The sequence below is a fragment of the Callorhinus ursinus genome, unplaced genomic scaffold, assembly GCF_003265705.2.
Source record: "Callorhinus ursinus isolate GAN/ISIS: 27379988/994484 unplaced genomic scaffold, GSC_fseal_2.0 scaffold17, whole genome shotgun sequence".
NCBI lineage: Eukaryota > Metazoa > Chordata > Mammalia > Carnivora > Otariidae > Callorhinus > Callorhinus ursinus.
The window spans coordinates 745,868-762,673 of record NW_027397079.1 but is presented as its reverse complement, the minus strand read 5'-3'; the positions used below and the strand labels follow the sequence as shown (position 1 = coordinate 762,673).

At 45.5% G+C, this 16,806-nt stretch overlaps 1 protein-coding gene across 1 annotated transcript in view; it reads left to right on the top strand.

The window, feature by feature from the left end:
- The first annotated feature begins 3,036 nt into the window (after nucleotides 1-3,036).
- Nucleotides 3,037-16,806, top strand: part of ERICH1 (glutamate rich 1) — a 115,004-nt gene continuing 101,234 nt past the window's right edge. Inside the window, exon 1 of the mRNA XM_025885893.2 lies at nucleotides 3,037-3,112. Coding sequence (XP_025741678.1) covers nucleotides 3,037-3,112 — 76 coding nt within the window. The remainder of the gene's footprint in view (nucleotides 3,113-16,806) is intronic.

The window sequence follows — 16,806 nt, the reverse complement described above, 5'->3', positions numbered from 1 at the left end:
AAACTAGAGCAGTTCCTTCACCCAGGAAGATAAGTGGTAGCAGGTCCATGTCCACCTGCTCGGGATCAGCAGAAGCACCAGGGCCCCGCGTCGCCGCTGGGGACATCCGCGGAGGCCCACAGGCATCCACCAGGAGACTGCCGCACTGGAGACAATGCTCGGAGCAACGGCCGGGTGCACTAATTCAGTGGGTACAATGGAACTGTCTTTGCCGGGGTACCAGGGACAACAGTGGCTTCTGCCCTACTTCCTCATGGGTCACACCAGTACTTTGAGAATGTCTCTTGTGAAAACACTGTCGGAAGTCAAGGAAGGAGGCTAGTCTGGGAACGGCATGATGCCCGCCTCCCCGACTGTGCTCTTGGGGTCACATCTGCTCATGTGTTCTGTGCCCTCAGAGCCTGTCCTCAAGCTGACAAGCTTCATCTGACGACGATGAGTTTATCAAAGATGTAGGTGACATGTCTCCTCTGTAAGATCAAGCATACCCCCGAGTCTGCTCACGGCAGTGCTAGGAATGGCATGAAGCCACCACAGGAGACCCCACAGGCCCGGGCACCAGCAGCCGGACCACCCGGAGACCGGCCGCCCACACCCCAGAAACATCCTTCTCGCTACGGAATAACCGTAACGAGCTGCCGTGAGAGAGATGGAGGGCTTGATCCCAGATCTGGGGGGAAACGTAAAAGCTTCTGAATCCACCCAAGCACGAGGGCATTTCATCACCAGCAAGCACACTTGCCACCAGTGTGAGCATCTTGCTACGGGAAAGCTGCATTTACCATGAAGCCTGCGGCGCGAGCACTCAGCCCCCCCCTCCCCCCGTTGCACCGAGGGGCAGGCTGACGCTGACATCACTTCCTCGAATGAACACATCACTCCGTGTGCACCATCTGGAATCCCAAGCCACCCAGGGTCTGGGTTTTGGGGTGATAGGGTCACCAGAGCTGAGCCACTATCACATGTGATCAGGCTGATTTTGGTCCCTAAGCCCCCAGCCTCACTGCAAGCTGCCCCAGGTGCCCATGAGTGAGTGCAAACGCAGGCTGCACGCGCTGAGCCCCCCGGGCACACTCGTCCAGCTCATAGATCTTGTGACACACGGCTCCTGTGTGTGGAAATTTTCCCGCAGGCTCCATCAGCTCTGAGTCGGTTTGGGCTCCTAGGACCTCCTTCTCACAGCTCTGGAGGCTGGGAGCCCTGGATCCAGGTGCTGGTGACGGCCGCTCTCGGCTTGCGGACCCCGCCTACACACTGTGCCCCCCTCCCAAGGCAGACAGGGATTCTGCTGTGTCTTTTACACGGGCACTGACCCCACCATGGGGCCCAAACCTCAGGATCTCACCCAACCTTCTTTCCCAATGACACCCCTTCCCAACATGGTCACACTGGGGGTTAGGGCAGCAACACGTGAATTTTGAGGGGACCAAACATTCAATCCACAGCAAGTCCCCCCATAAAATAATCTGCAGTATGAGGACCGAGCCACCTGGGAAGGCAGGGCCCAGAGCAGCCAAGAACGCAGGCGAGGGGACCCGCAGCGTGGGCAGCCTCCCAGCCAGGATGGCAGGTGCAGCTCCTGGGAACTACCTCTCACCTCCAGCTTCCCGCGAAGGAGGGGATGGGAACCAGGAGAAGCATCGGTGGCAATTCCTGCCCTGAGTCTGCGCTGCTCTGGCCAAAGGGCCACCGACCAGGACCTCCTCCAAATCCACACAAACATGAAAAAAACCAATGTTCTCTTTGAGGAAGGGGAGAGAGGGAAAGAGGAATTTTTTTCTTTACTTAAAAACTACAACTGTGTTCTCCAAAATCAGTCTCCCGGACTAAGGTCAAGGTGTGTATACACAGGGCCGGCTCCTCCTGGCAGCTCCAAGGAGAAGTATTTTCAGGGGGATGCTCACCCTCAGCTTGACCAGCTGGCTCATTAGTGGTTTACGACGGGCGCAAAGTGCACATTTCAGAGTATGAATGTAGCCACGGTGCAGAAAGCTGGCTGGCTGGAGAGACATGAGATGCACGACACCCATCAGGACGCTGGTGGCGTTGCAGCCCAGATGCGGACAACTTCGAAGAAAAGGCACAAAAAATTTTCCAAGGGAAGAAGAACCCGCTTAAACAGACCGTTTAAAAACCGTATCAGGCCGGACAGGAAGCCGCAAGTCGGGAGGTTCACTTTGTGAAGGAAAACTGAGCCAATGAGATTAAAGAACCCGTTTGTTTATGGTAATATTCATGTTCTGTGGCTACTTTGTTACAACAAAAGAGCAAGGAGGGAAAGGGGGAAAAAGCTGAAGGGAAAGGCATTATTTGCCCTTTACGATCTGACAAAGAAATCCCAAAACACGTCTTCCACCTTCGGCTGCAAACAGTCAAGGGACAGAGCGTCCCTCGTCCAAAGCAGAGAGGGCCGGTCAGGCTACAGAGCCTCTGAGCACAGAGGCCGAGTGGGCATCTTCCGCGCACGGGCACTCCCTCCAAGAAGCTACTTTTCATTGGCAAAACTAAGATGATTTTTCAAAATCACTCAATTGGAGTAAGTTGACCACAAGGAGATACTCTCTCCCACTGTCTCCGAACCCTCCACACCCCGACCGTGGCCGCGCTCCAAGCCCCGTCCACGCAGGAGCATCACATTTCTGGAGAACTGTTCTTGAGTGTGTGTCTCGTGAACGGCACATGCACGCGGGCTCACATCCACGCGTTTGGGCCTCAGAGCCACACAGGTGCCCAGCAAGCTCCCCACATGTGCAGGCTGCTCCAGCATCTTTACCATGTCGGGGGGGTGGGGGGGACTTTGGGAACTGTGACAGCATCTAAGTCCTCAGCTAACTCTCTCTCCGGACCATTGTGTCCAGAGTCCCGGATTCTGACACAATGCTGACAGGGACATGCTGTCAGGGACGGAAGAGCTCCAGGAGCCATACGTCGGCAGCCACAGGGATGGGGCCGGCGCCACTCAGACCCACCTCGCTGAGCAGTGAAAGCACAGACAGGTCTCCCAAACAGGCGTGGCCGACGTGGGGAAGGGGGCACATGAGCTCTGTGGACAGAATCCTAGCATCACACCGCCTGCCAGAAGTCTCCAGCTCCAAACTCGGTCGCTCCCCAGGTGAGTGCCTCCTTACTGAGCAGGGAAGGCAGCAAGGAGGCCAGTGCAGGGGAGAAGTATAGCCAGACACACAGAGGTGAGTGTGGGAGGACCAGGCAGGGGGACACCTGGGAGGGCCCCACCTGGCAGACAAAGGGCTTCTGCCTCCCAGAAGAGATCACACAGGGCCTTGAGGACAGAGGATGTGCAGACACCAGCATGTGCCTTCCACTGCCCTGGTGATGTCACAGTCCCCGAACACCGTACTAACGCCGCACCCATGCCAGTCATGACGCCGCAGCAAAAACAGAATCAAGGTCACAGACAGCACGGGTCTGCACAGATACTCATCATGGGTTTTTACAGGATTCCAGAAAACTCTTACATGTACACCTATGCACGCTTCTAAGTTAACACCTAAAATTCTTCTCCATAAGTTTAATAGTGGCAAATGACATAAAGTGTTGTATGACTTATATTGAAATTTTGAAATAAAACTTTTATATCGTCCCCTCTCACATGCATCAATGGGAATAGAAATGGCACACCAATTTCATCCTGACTACTGTCCACTGGAAAACATATGAACAAGTTCATCTTCAATGGTTGAAGATGTTACGTTCCGCATTTTTGTCCTTAAATTCTTATTTCCATTCCACCTTCCCTCACAGAATTGTATCCTACCATAATGCATGTTTAGTTTTTTTTTTTAAGATTTTATTTATTTATTTGACAGAGAGAGGGACAGCGAGAGCAGGAACACAAGCAGGGGGAGAGGGAGAGGGAGAAGCAGGCTTCCCGTGGAGCAGGGAGCCCGATGCGGGGCTCGATCCCAGGACCCTGGGACCATGACCTGAGCCGAAGGCAGGTGCTCAATGACTGAGCCACCCAGGCACCCAGCATGTTTAGTTTATATAGACTTCTTTCTGTGTACACACACATGTACATATATACATGTACAGATATACAATCAGAAATGTATTTTCAATTTTCTGTGACAAAGATTCTAAATGGTAAAAAATGCTATTTGGTTAAATTATCATTATTCTGACAGGTATATAATTGAGCCTAAAATATAAATACCCTAAAATTTTTTATTAAACATTAAAATTTAGCTGGCAATGCGTCTCTTAGTGAAACAGAGATTTTTCACGATTCCTTAATGTGTGCATGGGTGAATGTCACGTGTTAGTGAAGACGACAGCCAAGCACCGACTGCTGAATGCTACCAGTGCTGAGACACTTAGATCACGATGATGGTGCGGCATCTGGTTATGGCAACAACCCTCAACTGTTGCACGTCCTTCGGAAAGTATCTTTCACCAACAAGTATTTTTATTCATTGTCATATCTCAGTTATGTTGAAAGTTAGAAATTGGAAACCAAAAATTGTTTCCTCTTCATTACAGCCATTGCTTTCTTCAGCAGCAAGTCCACCATGCACTGCCCCTTCCTCTGAGGGTCACTTCTTAGCCGGGCAACACGGGACAGTAAGATCGTGCTGGGAAGGCAGGTGCCCACGCGCATTCATAAAGCGGGGGAAGGGCAGCGTGAGAACCGAGGGGAAAGACGTACAAGCACAATCAGATGCTTTCTAAGAGTAATAGGTCTTGGGAAAAAGCACATATGAAACCTAGGATCTGGGGATTAATTTCCTTAGAACAATCCCGTATCATGTCCTCCAGAAAAAGTGTTGATGCTCTGGAAGAGTAAGCACTGCACTTTGAAGATACTTGTTAAGAAAAAATAGTAAGGGTGGCTCAGTTGGTTGGGCAACTGCCTTCGGCTCAGGTCATGATCCTGGAGTCCCGGGATCGAGTCCCACATCGGGCTCCCTGCTCAGCGGGGAGTCTGCTTCTCCCTCTGACCTTCCTCCCTCTCATGCTCTCTCTCTACCATTCTCTCTCTCTCTCTCAATAATAAAAATCTTTTACAAAAAGACAAAATAGTAAGACAGAGGCCCTTTCTTATTCAAAATGTCAAAAAACTAAATGTCTTTTGTACCCATCTTCTTAAGCTCAGAAAACGCTCATACATAAGTGATATTTTCCCATGTACCCAAGATTGTGGCATGACTTCCAAAATATGGAAAGACAGAAAGAAAAAATAGCCATGTGCATTTTCATTCCTGTAACAGTGTTCTCGCTGAAACAAGGGTCTGCAGGAGCCGTGTGGACACGGTTCCAGGGTGGTTCTGAGCCATTTAACGTGCCTGATTTTAATCCACACGGCAGTGGCAGACGCACATTTATTAGCGTCTGGGGTATTCCACAAGGTAGGAAGTTAGAGGCAACGTCTACAAGCAAGCAGTGTGAGAACCTGCCTTAGTCAGAGGATTCTGTCACTGTCACATTATTTCCTAGAGAAGGCAGACTCCGTGGTGGAACTCGGAGAACTGGGGCAGGTTTCCTCAATCACAGAAAACTGAAGGCCCTCCCTGATGGGTGCTGGTGTCCTGTGGTGCCCACGCTCCTCTCTGGAATATGGCAGCAGAGCCGATCAGCAACTCTGCCCCGAAGCGTGCACCAGGACATTGGGTGGGCACCTTGTGTCGGGTCTTCTGGCGGAGGGCACACAGTGAGAGCTGCAGGTTGGCAGGGTCCTCCAGAGGGTCCCTAAGGAAGATGGTGCCCAAGACACACGTCTGTACCTTAGAAGAGTCACAGTGGGGTGTGACTGGCAGACAGTAAGTCCTCGTGAGTTAACACACTGTAAGCAGCACAATAAGCCAGCAGACACCAAATGAGAGAAATAGTTGATAAAATCAGTGCTCAGGGGGCTCCTGGGTGGCTCAGTTGTTAGGCATCTGCCTTCAGCTCAGGTCATGATCCCAGGGTCCTAGGATTGAGCCCCGAGTTGGGCTCCCTGCTCCACAGGAAGCCTGCTTCCCCCTCTCCCACTCCCCCTGCTTATGTTCCCTCTCTTGCCGTCTGTCAAATAAATAAATAAAATCTTTAAAAACAAAAATCAGTGCTCAGGATGAGCTGGGACAGCCCTCAATTACCCTGACATAGAAACTAGAACTCCAGTGTGTTGACAATGATTGATTTGAATTTTCTATAATAACTGAACCCACACTTCTCAACTCCCTTTATGAAGAATTAAAATATTTTACTGAGCATTAATATTTTACTGATCATAAAATATTTTACTGAGTGCCTGGAGATTAAGAAAGGAGGATGCTTAGCTTTAAAATATTAATCCACATGAAATAACAAAGTATCTTACATTTCAGTATTTAGGTATAAGCACATAGTTGAAAGTCTGATGAGACAGAAGATTATTTGTCATCAGTTGCCGAGACGGCCTGGGACTTGCATGGTTCCAAAGGGGAATTGAAGCTAAAAGTCGATCCAGATATCACCTGTTACTATGAGTTACCTATGGTGTTCCACAGAAATGAGCAGACACCTGTGAATCCCCATCTTTCGAATGAGAGTCGCATCATCTCAATGCATTCAACTTTTTAAAAAAAGAAACAAAAATCACAGCACAAAACGCAGGTGAAGTCATTGTTGCTGCAGAGAACCCAAAGAACACATCAAGAAGAGAGGCGTAGTCCCCACAGCGACAATCACGGGGGCTTTTACACCAATTCTGTGAGTGTGATTCTGTGGCTCTAGGATGTAATTCCTTCACGTGTCTTCGACGTATCCAACCAAAACTCTGGGTCCCACTGGATTCCCTTTTGTGTGTGTGATCTTAGGGCCCCGTTCCCAGCCTCATGGTCCATCATTATGGTATTAATGTAGTACTTGGGCAACGCTTTGTTTTTCAGAGGGCTGCAAACATTGAAACACTAATTACAGGACTTAATCACTGTTGGAGGGAGTCTCAAACGCTTTCATACCATCCTTCGCTGTTTGCATTCTTATGCTCTTACACACACACACACACACACACACACACACACACACACCTTGAGGAAATATCAGTTAGTCTCTTGGATGTTTTTACCCTCCTATGAGCCGTGTTAGGAATCAAACTTACAAAAACACATGTAAGATACTTTAATAACAATTTTATAAGGATTATGTTAAAGTATACTGTGTTAAAGAAAATATGCTACTAAACCTAATTTCACCTGCTTATTTCTCCTTGTTTTAATGTGAGTCCTAGTGAATCTAAAATCAGGTAAGTGCTTCCCATTTTGTGTCTGTTGACACTGCAGGATGAAGGAACACTCACCTTGGACTGGACTCACTCGGCTGGACTGAAGAGGGGGAAATTCTCATTCTTGACATACCGTGTGCAGTAAATATGAATCACTTCCCTAAATATGAATCACTTCCCTAACTTTTAAGGAAAATCATTTTAAAAAGAAAATAGGCTTCTGAGGATAAATGTCTCACCTAGTGTTAGGACAGACCCACAGAGGCGGCCAAGGATGTCATGTACATTTAAAGGTGGGCAGTGGGGGTAGTGAGTGCTGGGGTCATATGAACACCTGAGTCCAGGACTGGGAGTTCTCCCGATAATCCACATATCTGGATACAAAACAGCAACAACCAGCAAATCCGTTTTGAGCTCGGCTACCGTGGGCACCAGAAACTGAGACAGTTAGACTGTAAGAGTTTCTGCCAAGTGTTCTTCTCTATTTGAAACGGAGACCAGCACAGTTTTCTATGAAATGATTTTGATCCAGAGACTCTCCGTTCCTTTTATGAGAAGCATTTGCTGACCATGGACATTAAAAAAGTACACCTTTGAGGTTTGAGTATTTGCACAATATTTTGGGGGGACGTGGTCAAGGAAATCTGGCCAGAAAAGTAGAAACACAGATGATGAAGTCTTTAGAGTTTTGGGAAATTTAAGCAATCACAGATATAAATTAAGGGATTTTGCAATTACTGCCCAATGTTGCCACTAATGCTGGAGGAGGGACTGAGTCCAATGTGATGTCTTACAGTGGATAAGAGAAAGTAATCCTCATCTGGTTGTGCAATGCCTGAACCCAGTGACCACAAGCTGCCCTACCCATGACCAGCCTTGACAGTGCGTATGTTCACGAAGCACGCACAATTCACTGAACCTGTCACATGTTAGTGTTTCGGCAGAGCCAACTTGGCCAACGGAAGGACATCTGCATGGAACAAGTCTTCACAGTCAGATGGAGACAGAGGTACAGGCCCAGAATGTTTGCAGAGTCCACAGAAATTGCTAAGGAAGCACCCAGGGCATTACAAAATCCTCTGAGCAGAGTGCAGGATTTGGTTTGGGGCAGCACTATGAAATCAGAGAACATATGGCTTTCTGCAGTGCACATTCATCTTTAGCATCAAAATTCAGTTTCTATAAGGAGGAAAGCCTCTCGGTCATCAGTCAGAAAATCCTAAGCTGTGGACAACCTGACGTTACGCAGGCTGTAATTAAATAAATCAGAAGTGTGACCTACTTCTCCGGTGAGAAGGCAGAGGTCACTGAGTAGGAACTATTGTTCGGCAGCCAACCATTTCCGTTGTATGCCAGAGCTCGGGGCGCATGGCACACATGCTGTGAGTCACCATTTCCAGATGAATGCTGGGTAGCTCATTGTAATTCCATAACTTGTGCTGGGGAAATTAATTTGGATAAATAGGAATAATGTATGTTTCTTGTTTGCAAGATTATACAAAATATGTCACAGAATAATCTGAAAGATATTGGAGGCACTGTTAGAAAAACGACACATGACTATAAGGCATTATTATGCACCCCTACAAATAGGTTTTCCTTGACGGTTTGCTGGTTTAGACCCAGAGAACACTGTCCCTGTACAGAACTGCGCTGAAACCTCAGCAAGGCACGCACACCTGCTGCCGCAGAGACCCCTTTGGCTCCAGCCACGTTCCAGTTGTGAGGCTTCACCATGCCCGCTGTGTTTTCGGCAACACATCCACAAGCCTGCCAGCAGGACCTGTGGACACAGGGAGGGCGGCTCTGCTTCCTCACCTCTGGTGGGAAGAACTCCACTGAATGCATCAGGCTCTTGTCCCGACAAGGATATGGAGCAGCAACAAGTCTTTGGTCCCTAATCTGAACGATCCTCTAGTTCATGGTGGCCATGCAAACACGATCTGCAGAACCAGAAATTTAAGCTCCATCGAAATCATTCAAATTCTCATCGTTTCCCTCTAGATGTCTGTAACTCAAGATTCTGAATATTAGCTGAGAATTAGTCCTCTCTTCCTTCCCAAACCTCATTTGGGATTTACTCATAAATTAAAAAAAAAAAAGACCAGGGGCACCTGGGTGGCTCAGTTGTTAAGCGTCTGCCTCCAGCTCAGGTCAGGGTCCTGGGATCGAGCCCTTCCTCGGGCTCCCTGCTCAGCGAGGAGCCTGCTTCTCCCTCTCCCGCTTCCTCTGCTTCTGTTTCCTCTCTCGCTGTCTCTCTGTGTCAAATAAATAAATAAAATCTGAAAAAAAAATATCCAGACATGGAGGCTTACAGAGAGTATCTACTGTGTCATTTCACTAAACAAGTTAGGTCAGGTTTTCTTGCATTTGAGGTTAATGGGTATAACTTCCTGTGTCGGCTACTTTTCTTTTTGCAGGGCATCCTCCTGTATGAATGACTACACCTCTAATCACCTGTGAACAAGTTCCTTTTCAATACTCCCTGCTGGATATCTGCATGGAAGGTCCAGAAGCCAATCCTTCTTCCTACTGAGATCCAATGCTGCAAATACTCCATAAATCTTCATTTTTGTACAATCTTAACTTCAAATTACTGCAAATTACTCTTTGGGATTTTGCTGTTTCTCATTATTCATTAACCTTAAAAGATTTCTATGCTGATTTTCTTTTTCTAGAGGGTCTAGCTGATAAGCCTGCCATCACTAATACTGACCGACTGCTTACTATGAGCCAGAGGCCATACCTCGTCATCCACGCACCACCTCCTTAATGTTCAACACTCCTTTGCCGTCACTGTCAGTTGACAGATGGGGCGGCCTCACCAGAGAGGGATGTGACAGCCCCCGCCATGAGTGCCACTGGATGCTGGGTTCAGACCCAAGGCCACCACGCTTGAAGCCACTGTTCTCTGCAGGCCCCACAGATGCTTTCCTCCCACCCCAGACACACCGCAGCATATAAATAACAATACAAGATGATTCATGAATTTTATATTTTAACAACATCCTAATTTTAAATCTACAGTTTTCAAATCCACACAGCTTTCAAGTGGTTAGTGATGCTAGGTTTGCAATGTTGTGCTGGCTTCACAAGAGGTTAGACCAAAATTATCAATGCGTGTCACTTCTGGCCTCCTGACCAAGTCACTATGAACCTACAAAGAATAGTAAAAACATCAACTGAATTAACTGACCCCGATAGCAGTGACGTACCTGAGTGACTGTTACTGCCTGAGCACACATCGGTGACGCTACTGTAACAAAGTGGTTCAGGAATGGAGCCCGCAGAAGACACAGGCCTGCAGAGAAGCTCGAGGAGGGGCTTGGGGACGTGAGCGCCTTCTGGAAGTGCGTGTGGCAGACCTCCCTCCCTTGTTTTATGAAACATGTGTCCATTCCACCTTCCCTAAATCAAGTGACAACAAAGGATTTCAAGTGTCCTCAAACACGTCCAGGGCACTGTAGCTTCAGTCCTGATCAAATTCCCAGGGCAAGAAGGAGACTAGAAAACAGACTAACAGAGCATGAACGTCCTTCCTTCCCGCCACCAAGTCCAGGCAGCACCAGTGTAATTACAAGTGAGATGAGCATCGTTCTTCCAAAGGCATTAGTCCTGGATTGTTTCTTAAATTGTAAGCAACAGTTTAAATATCCAGATGAAGAGACCGTTTATTACCACAGGGCACAAATGAAACGTTCCACTACCAGAAATGTCTTCCAGATGACCACATTTACTGAGTTAGATAAAAATCTTATTATCAGTTGCTAATATGAAAATCATTCACCAATAGCTCTCACCCCAAAATTCTGCTGCAGTCACAGAAAATGTCCTGTGTTTCTTCTATTCTCAAGGTATAGTTTACAAATGTTTTCCAATGTCTCCTTAGAAACAGGGCAAGCTCCTTACATGTATAAGAACTGACTGACTAACCAATCGTCTATGTGCATTTCAGCCTCCCTGACACCTGGCCTTACTCCAAGGACAAGGCTTGAACATGCTGGTATGTCCTTCTCGTTTCCCTGCTGGAAACAAATAAAGGTTTGTACGGAAGAACACACACAGTCAGTACCAGGAGCAGAGTGGTGGGTGAGGTCCCTGGAGGGACACATGTCCTTTTGGAAATAACAGTGCACAAACAGGAACACCCACATGAAAAAGAAATGCAGCCAACAGAAGGGACCTGAACAAGCTTCTTGAACTTAATCTCTCTTTTGTAGAAGTTAAAGTGCTTGAGGAACTTTATGATCCACCACCTCACAGCCCAGATTTGGTCTGGTAGCCCCTGACACAGCACCAGTCATGGCTCCAACAGGAGGAAGGACTACTTCTCCCGAATCACTGGCCCATACATTCCTTTGCTACGGTCCACCCCACTGCTCACACTTCATATCCTAGGCCGTTTAATTCGCTGATAAAACAGCATGTAAATAAGCTCTCCAATGCTTTCACATAAGCAAGTAAGCAGCAGGAAGAAGGGGTCCATTTTGACTGCATCTGTTAACTGTCAGAAAGCTAGCAGTGATTTTCAGGATGACGTAGTTCTTTGGAGCTTGACTCTAGGAGGCCAGAATTTGGTTGGTGAATTAATGAACTCTGTCCTCTGTAGACATGCAAGGTCTCCACCATCAACTGAAATGACAGCTCCAAAATATCATGCATGGTTCTCCTCACCCAGAAGGAAACGTGTATCTGGAAACCTTTGCCTCCTACCCCAACAGCCCACACCCGTGGCATATGCAGACAAGAGACTGAGATCCCAGGTGGTTATTAATCCACTATCAAAATACACCTGCTGGACTAATCCAGGTTACACCACAGTTCTATTCTGGAGATCACTGGACAGATTTGACTGACTTCAGTGAGTGCCATGACTCACACAGAAAAGGGTCTCCAACGTAACCATAACTTTAACAGGCCTGAGTGTTTATAGTGGGAGTCCAGCCCACCCAGTTAGATAATAGCAAAAGGATGTGGAGAACTGTGTCATAGATCCCACACCCCAGATGTATGCATGTATGTGTGTGTATGTACAGGTATGGGCATGTGTGCAGGTGTGCGAGCATGCATGCGCCAGAGTGAGGCAGAACAGAAGGAACAACACTTCTCACGTATTCCCTCCCCTACAAGGTACCCTTCTTACTTCCTCAGCCTCCTTGGCCTTCACAAATATAGTACAAGTCCACCAGCCCTGAATGCGAAAGTCCAAAATTCAAAAGGTTCTGAAAATCACAAGTGTGTTGGCATCTCATTTGGCAACAAAGCCTCACGTTTCCGCCCTTCCCAGAAAGGCAACAACGAGTTTGCACTAATGTGAAGTAATTCATCTTTCTTTATCCTGCTTAGTATGAATATCACACGTTCTACTGCAGAAATATTAATGTGTGAGAAAACAGGACATTGCCCCAGGCCCCATGATACAGGCAGCATGGGCAGGACATAACAGTAGAAAGGTAAGTCACCACGAAGGGAGTAATTTAAGGGTACCTTGACCATTCCTCTTAAAGTAGCAGCCCCCACACTCTCGTGGTACTGCATTCCTGACTTCATTCATAGCACCTCTACTACCTGATATCATTTATTTATCTATTTATCTATTTACTGTATGCTGCTGCAGAATATAAGCTCCACAAGAACAGGAATGATGTTTGGTTTAGGCTGTATTCCTAGAATTTAGTGTCTGGCAAACACTGCAACTTCATAAATACCTACTGACTACAGTTTACTTCATCCAAAGATTTAAAACTATACAATTTTGAAATCGGCTTACAGTATATACAATCTAAAGAATATAGAATATAGGAATAGACTGTTGCCACGTGTATAAGTATGATTTTGAATGAGAAAAATTTCTCCTGTGTCCTGGTTCTACCAAATCTCATCTGTGAGTACTGGGAAATGTCACATGAATAACATGGTCCTCAGTCTATTGATGTGTGAAACAGAGAGGGCAATTCACATCACACAGATAGGAAAGGACATTCCAAGCCTTAAGGCACTACAGAAATATTACTCATTTCTGTGATATAGTTGGAGAGGAACATCGGTTTTTTGAAGCCTCGGGTGCTTAGTTTCAATATTTGTTAAACGTGTTACTTAAGCCACCCAGTCAATGATAACATGTTAATGCAGCACAAACTAAGACAAGGCAGCCAAGAAGACCAGATACAACTGCAGCTGCCTGGCACCTGGCCCACAAAACAGGGGTATCCTGCAAAGATGATCAGGCCACCCCATTCCCAGCCCTGGAGCTACAATTCATAGATTTTGTCCCGAAGGTGAGGCAGTCCATACGAACAGAAAACCCCAATGCTCTCCCCAAAGGGAGTGCATTCCTTTGCTATGGTCCACCCCACTGCTCACACTTCACATCCTAGGCCATTTAATTCGCTGATAGAACAGCATGTAAATAAGCTCTCCAACGCTTTCACATAAGCAAGTGAAACAATATGATGAGTTTGGCCCAAAAAGACTCTCAAGACAAGGGATCTTTAGGAGGAAACCAATTAAGATAAGGACGGTAGCTCTATGAAAGCAATAAGTTAAACTCAAGGCAAACAAGTTTACCAGAAAGAAGCAGGAAAATATACAGCTGAGAAGAGTCCTCCTGGGGTCACACAAAATCCCGAAGACTGACCTCAAAAACTATCACTAAAATGGGGCCAAAACTGGATCAGACTATTGCATAATTTATCCCGTGGGCATTAGAGAAAACAACAGAGCCATCAGCTGGCAATTAGTGAAGGCCAACAGCTGTGATACCAGATGAGGCAGAAATGTTACGAGAGAGAAAGAGAGGCAAAGAAAAATGGCCCTGAAAGCATTCTTCTGCAAGTGGCCACTCTAAAGAACAACTTAAAAAGCTTCACACTGGGGCTCCTGGGTGGCTCAGTCGGTTAAGCATCTGCCTTCAGCTCAGGTCATGATCCCGGGGTCCTGGGATTGAGTCCCACATCGAGCTCCCACTGAGCAGGTTTCTCCCTCTGCCTGCAGCTCTTCCTGCTTGTGCATGTGCACACACACTCTCTCTCTGTCTGTCAAATAAATAAATAAATTCTTAAAATAAAAAAAAAAGCCTCACACTACAGGGGTGTAGACTTCATGAAAATAGTCCAGCCAAGTTTCAAAAAATTATACAAGCAAAGAAAAACAGCAGCAAGCCCCAGAGGGAAGATGAATATTCAGAGTTGTCACATTATCCAGATTCTAATATAAAACCATGAGACATGGAAACAAACAAAAAAAAAAGGGATGCATCCACAAAGAGGAAAAAAAAAAACAGACAACAGAAACTGCCTATGAGAGACCTAGATGCTAGATTTAACAAAGACCAAGGCATGCATTACAAATATGTTCAAGGAACTAAAGGAAATCACACTTAGAGAATAACTGACAATGTCTCATCAACTAGAGAGGATCAGTAAAGACACAGCAATTATAAAGAAATGAACTAACTGGAAATTCTTGACTTGAAAAGTACAGTAATTGAAATGAAAAATTCACTTCAGTGGCTCAACAGGAGATCCGACTGGCAGAAAACAAGCAACTGTGAGACAGGTCAATGGAGATTACACAATCTGACAAGTAGACAAAAAAGGGAATAAAGTAAAAAGAAGAAAGTCTTAAAGAGATGTGGGATATCATTAAGTAAATCAACATATGTGTTATGGGAGTACCAGTAAGACAGAAGAGAAGCCGAAAAGGTATCAGAAGAAATAATGGCTGAACATAAATTCCCAAATTTTGATGAAAAACATTGTATACACATCCAAAAAGCTCAACAAAGTTCAGGCAGGGAAATGCAGAGATCCACATCCACACACATCAAAATGCTAAAAGCCAAACACCAAAAGAAAATCTTGAAAGCTGCAAGAGAAAAACAATTTCAGATACAAGGAACACCAAAAAGATGAGCTGCTGAAATCTCATCAGAACAATGGTTCAGAAGGAAGTGAGATGACATATTCCAAGGAGAGAAAGAAAAAACTGTCAACCAAGAGTCTTCCGTTCAGCAAAATTACTTTTCAAAAATGAAATTAAAATAAAAACATAAAAACAGAGAATTTATTGCTAGCAGAACTGCCTTAGAATACTAAATTCATCCATCTAAAAGCAAGTGTCCCAAGCCAATAATGCAAATATATGAAAAACAAAACAAAAACCACCAGTATGGTAGGCAAAATAACAGCCCCCCCCCCCACCAATCTCCACACCATAACATCCAGAACCTGTGAATATGTTAGACTAAAGGGCAAAGGAGAATTCAGGTTGCAGATGAAATTAAGGTTGGTCAGGTGACGTTCAGATGGAAAGATCATCCTGGATTTTCTGAGTGAGCCCAATGTAATCACAAGGGTTCTTCTAAGTGGAGAGATGGTACTATGAGAGGGACATGGCCCAGCGTTGTTGGCTCTGAAGAGGAAGACTGGGGCCATGAGCCAAGAGGCCTCTGGAAGCTGACGTGAACGGAGAAATGGATTCTACTCCAGCATTTCCGGAAAGAACACAGTGTTGCTGATCTTGATTTTAGCCCAAGGAGACCCCCTTCAGCCTTTTGACCCCAGAAATGTGAGATAATGGATTTGTAGTTCTTTAGGTCATTAAATTTGTGGTAATCTGCCACAACAGCAATAGAAACCTGAAACTTATAAAAATAACTATGCAATTATAAAATACAGTATAAATACATATTTCTTTCCTTAACTGATTTTAAAGGTAACTGTGTAAAACATATATACACATATATATATATATAATTACACATACAAATATTTGTTTTTTACCCTCCTATGAGCCGTGTTAGGAATCAAAAACACATGTAAGATACTTTAATAACAATTAAAGACATACAATTGTATACACACACAATTTATCTGCTTATTTTGTTGCTTGTGTTTTTGGTGTCATATGTAAGAAATCACCGGGTAATCAAGAGTCACAAAGATTTATGCTTAAATTTTATTCCAAGAGTTTTATATTAGCTCTTGTATCAGGTCTTTGATTTATTTTGAGTTAATTTTTATATATGCTGTGGGAGAAGAGTCCAACATTATTCATTTACATGTGCTGCATATATAGTGGTCCCAGCATTATGTGTTAAAAGACTATTCTTTCAGGGCGCCTGGGTGGCTCAGTTGGTTAAGCGACAGCCTTCGGCTCAGGTCATGATCCTGGAGTCCTGGGATCAAGTCCCGCATCGGGCTCCCTGCTCAGCAGGGAGTCTGCTTCTCCCTCTGACCCTCCTCCCTCTCATGTGCTCTCTCTCTCTCATTCTCTCAAATAAAATAAAATCTTTAAAAAAAAAAAAAGACTATTCTTTCTTCATTTAACTATCTTTGCACCCTTGTCAAAAAAAAAAAACCCTTGGCATTTTGGCATAAAGTTAGACAAATAGACCAATGTAACAAAAGAGGGCTCAGGCAGAAACCCTTGCATATATGGTTCAGTGATCTTTAACAAGGATGCTGAGACTATACAACTTGACATAGTTTCTTCCACAAAAAAAAAAAAAAATGTCGGTAAAATTGGAAGCCTTCCTGCAAAAGAATGAAGCTGGACTCTTGCCTTACACTATATACAAAAATTAACTCAAAATGATTAAA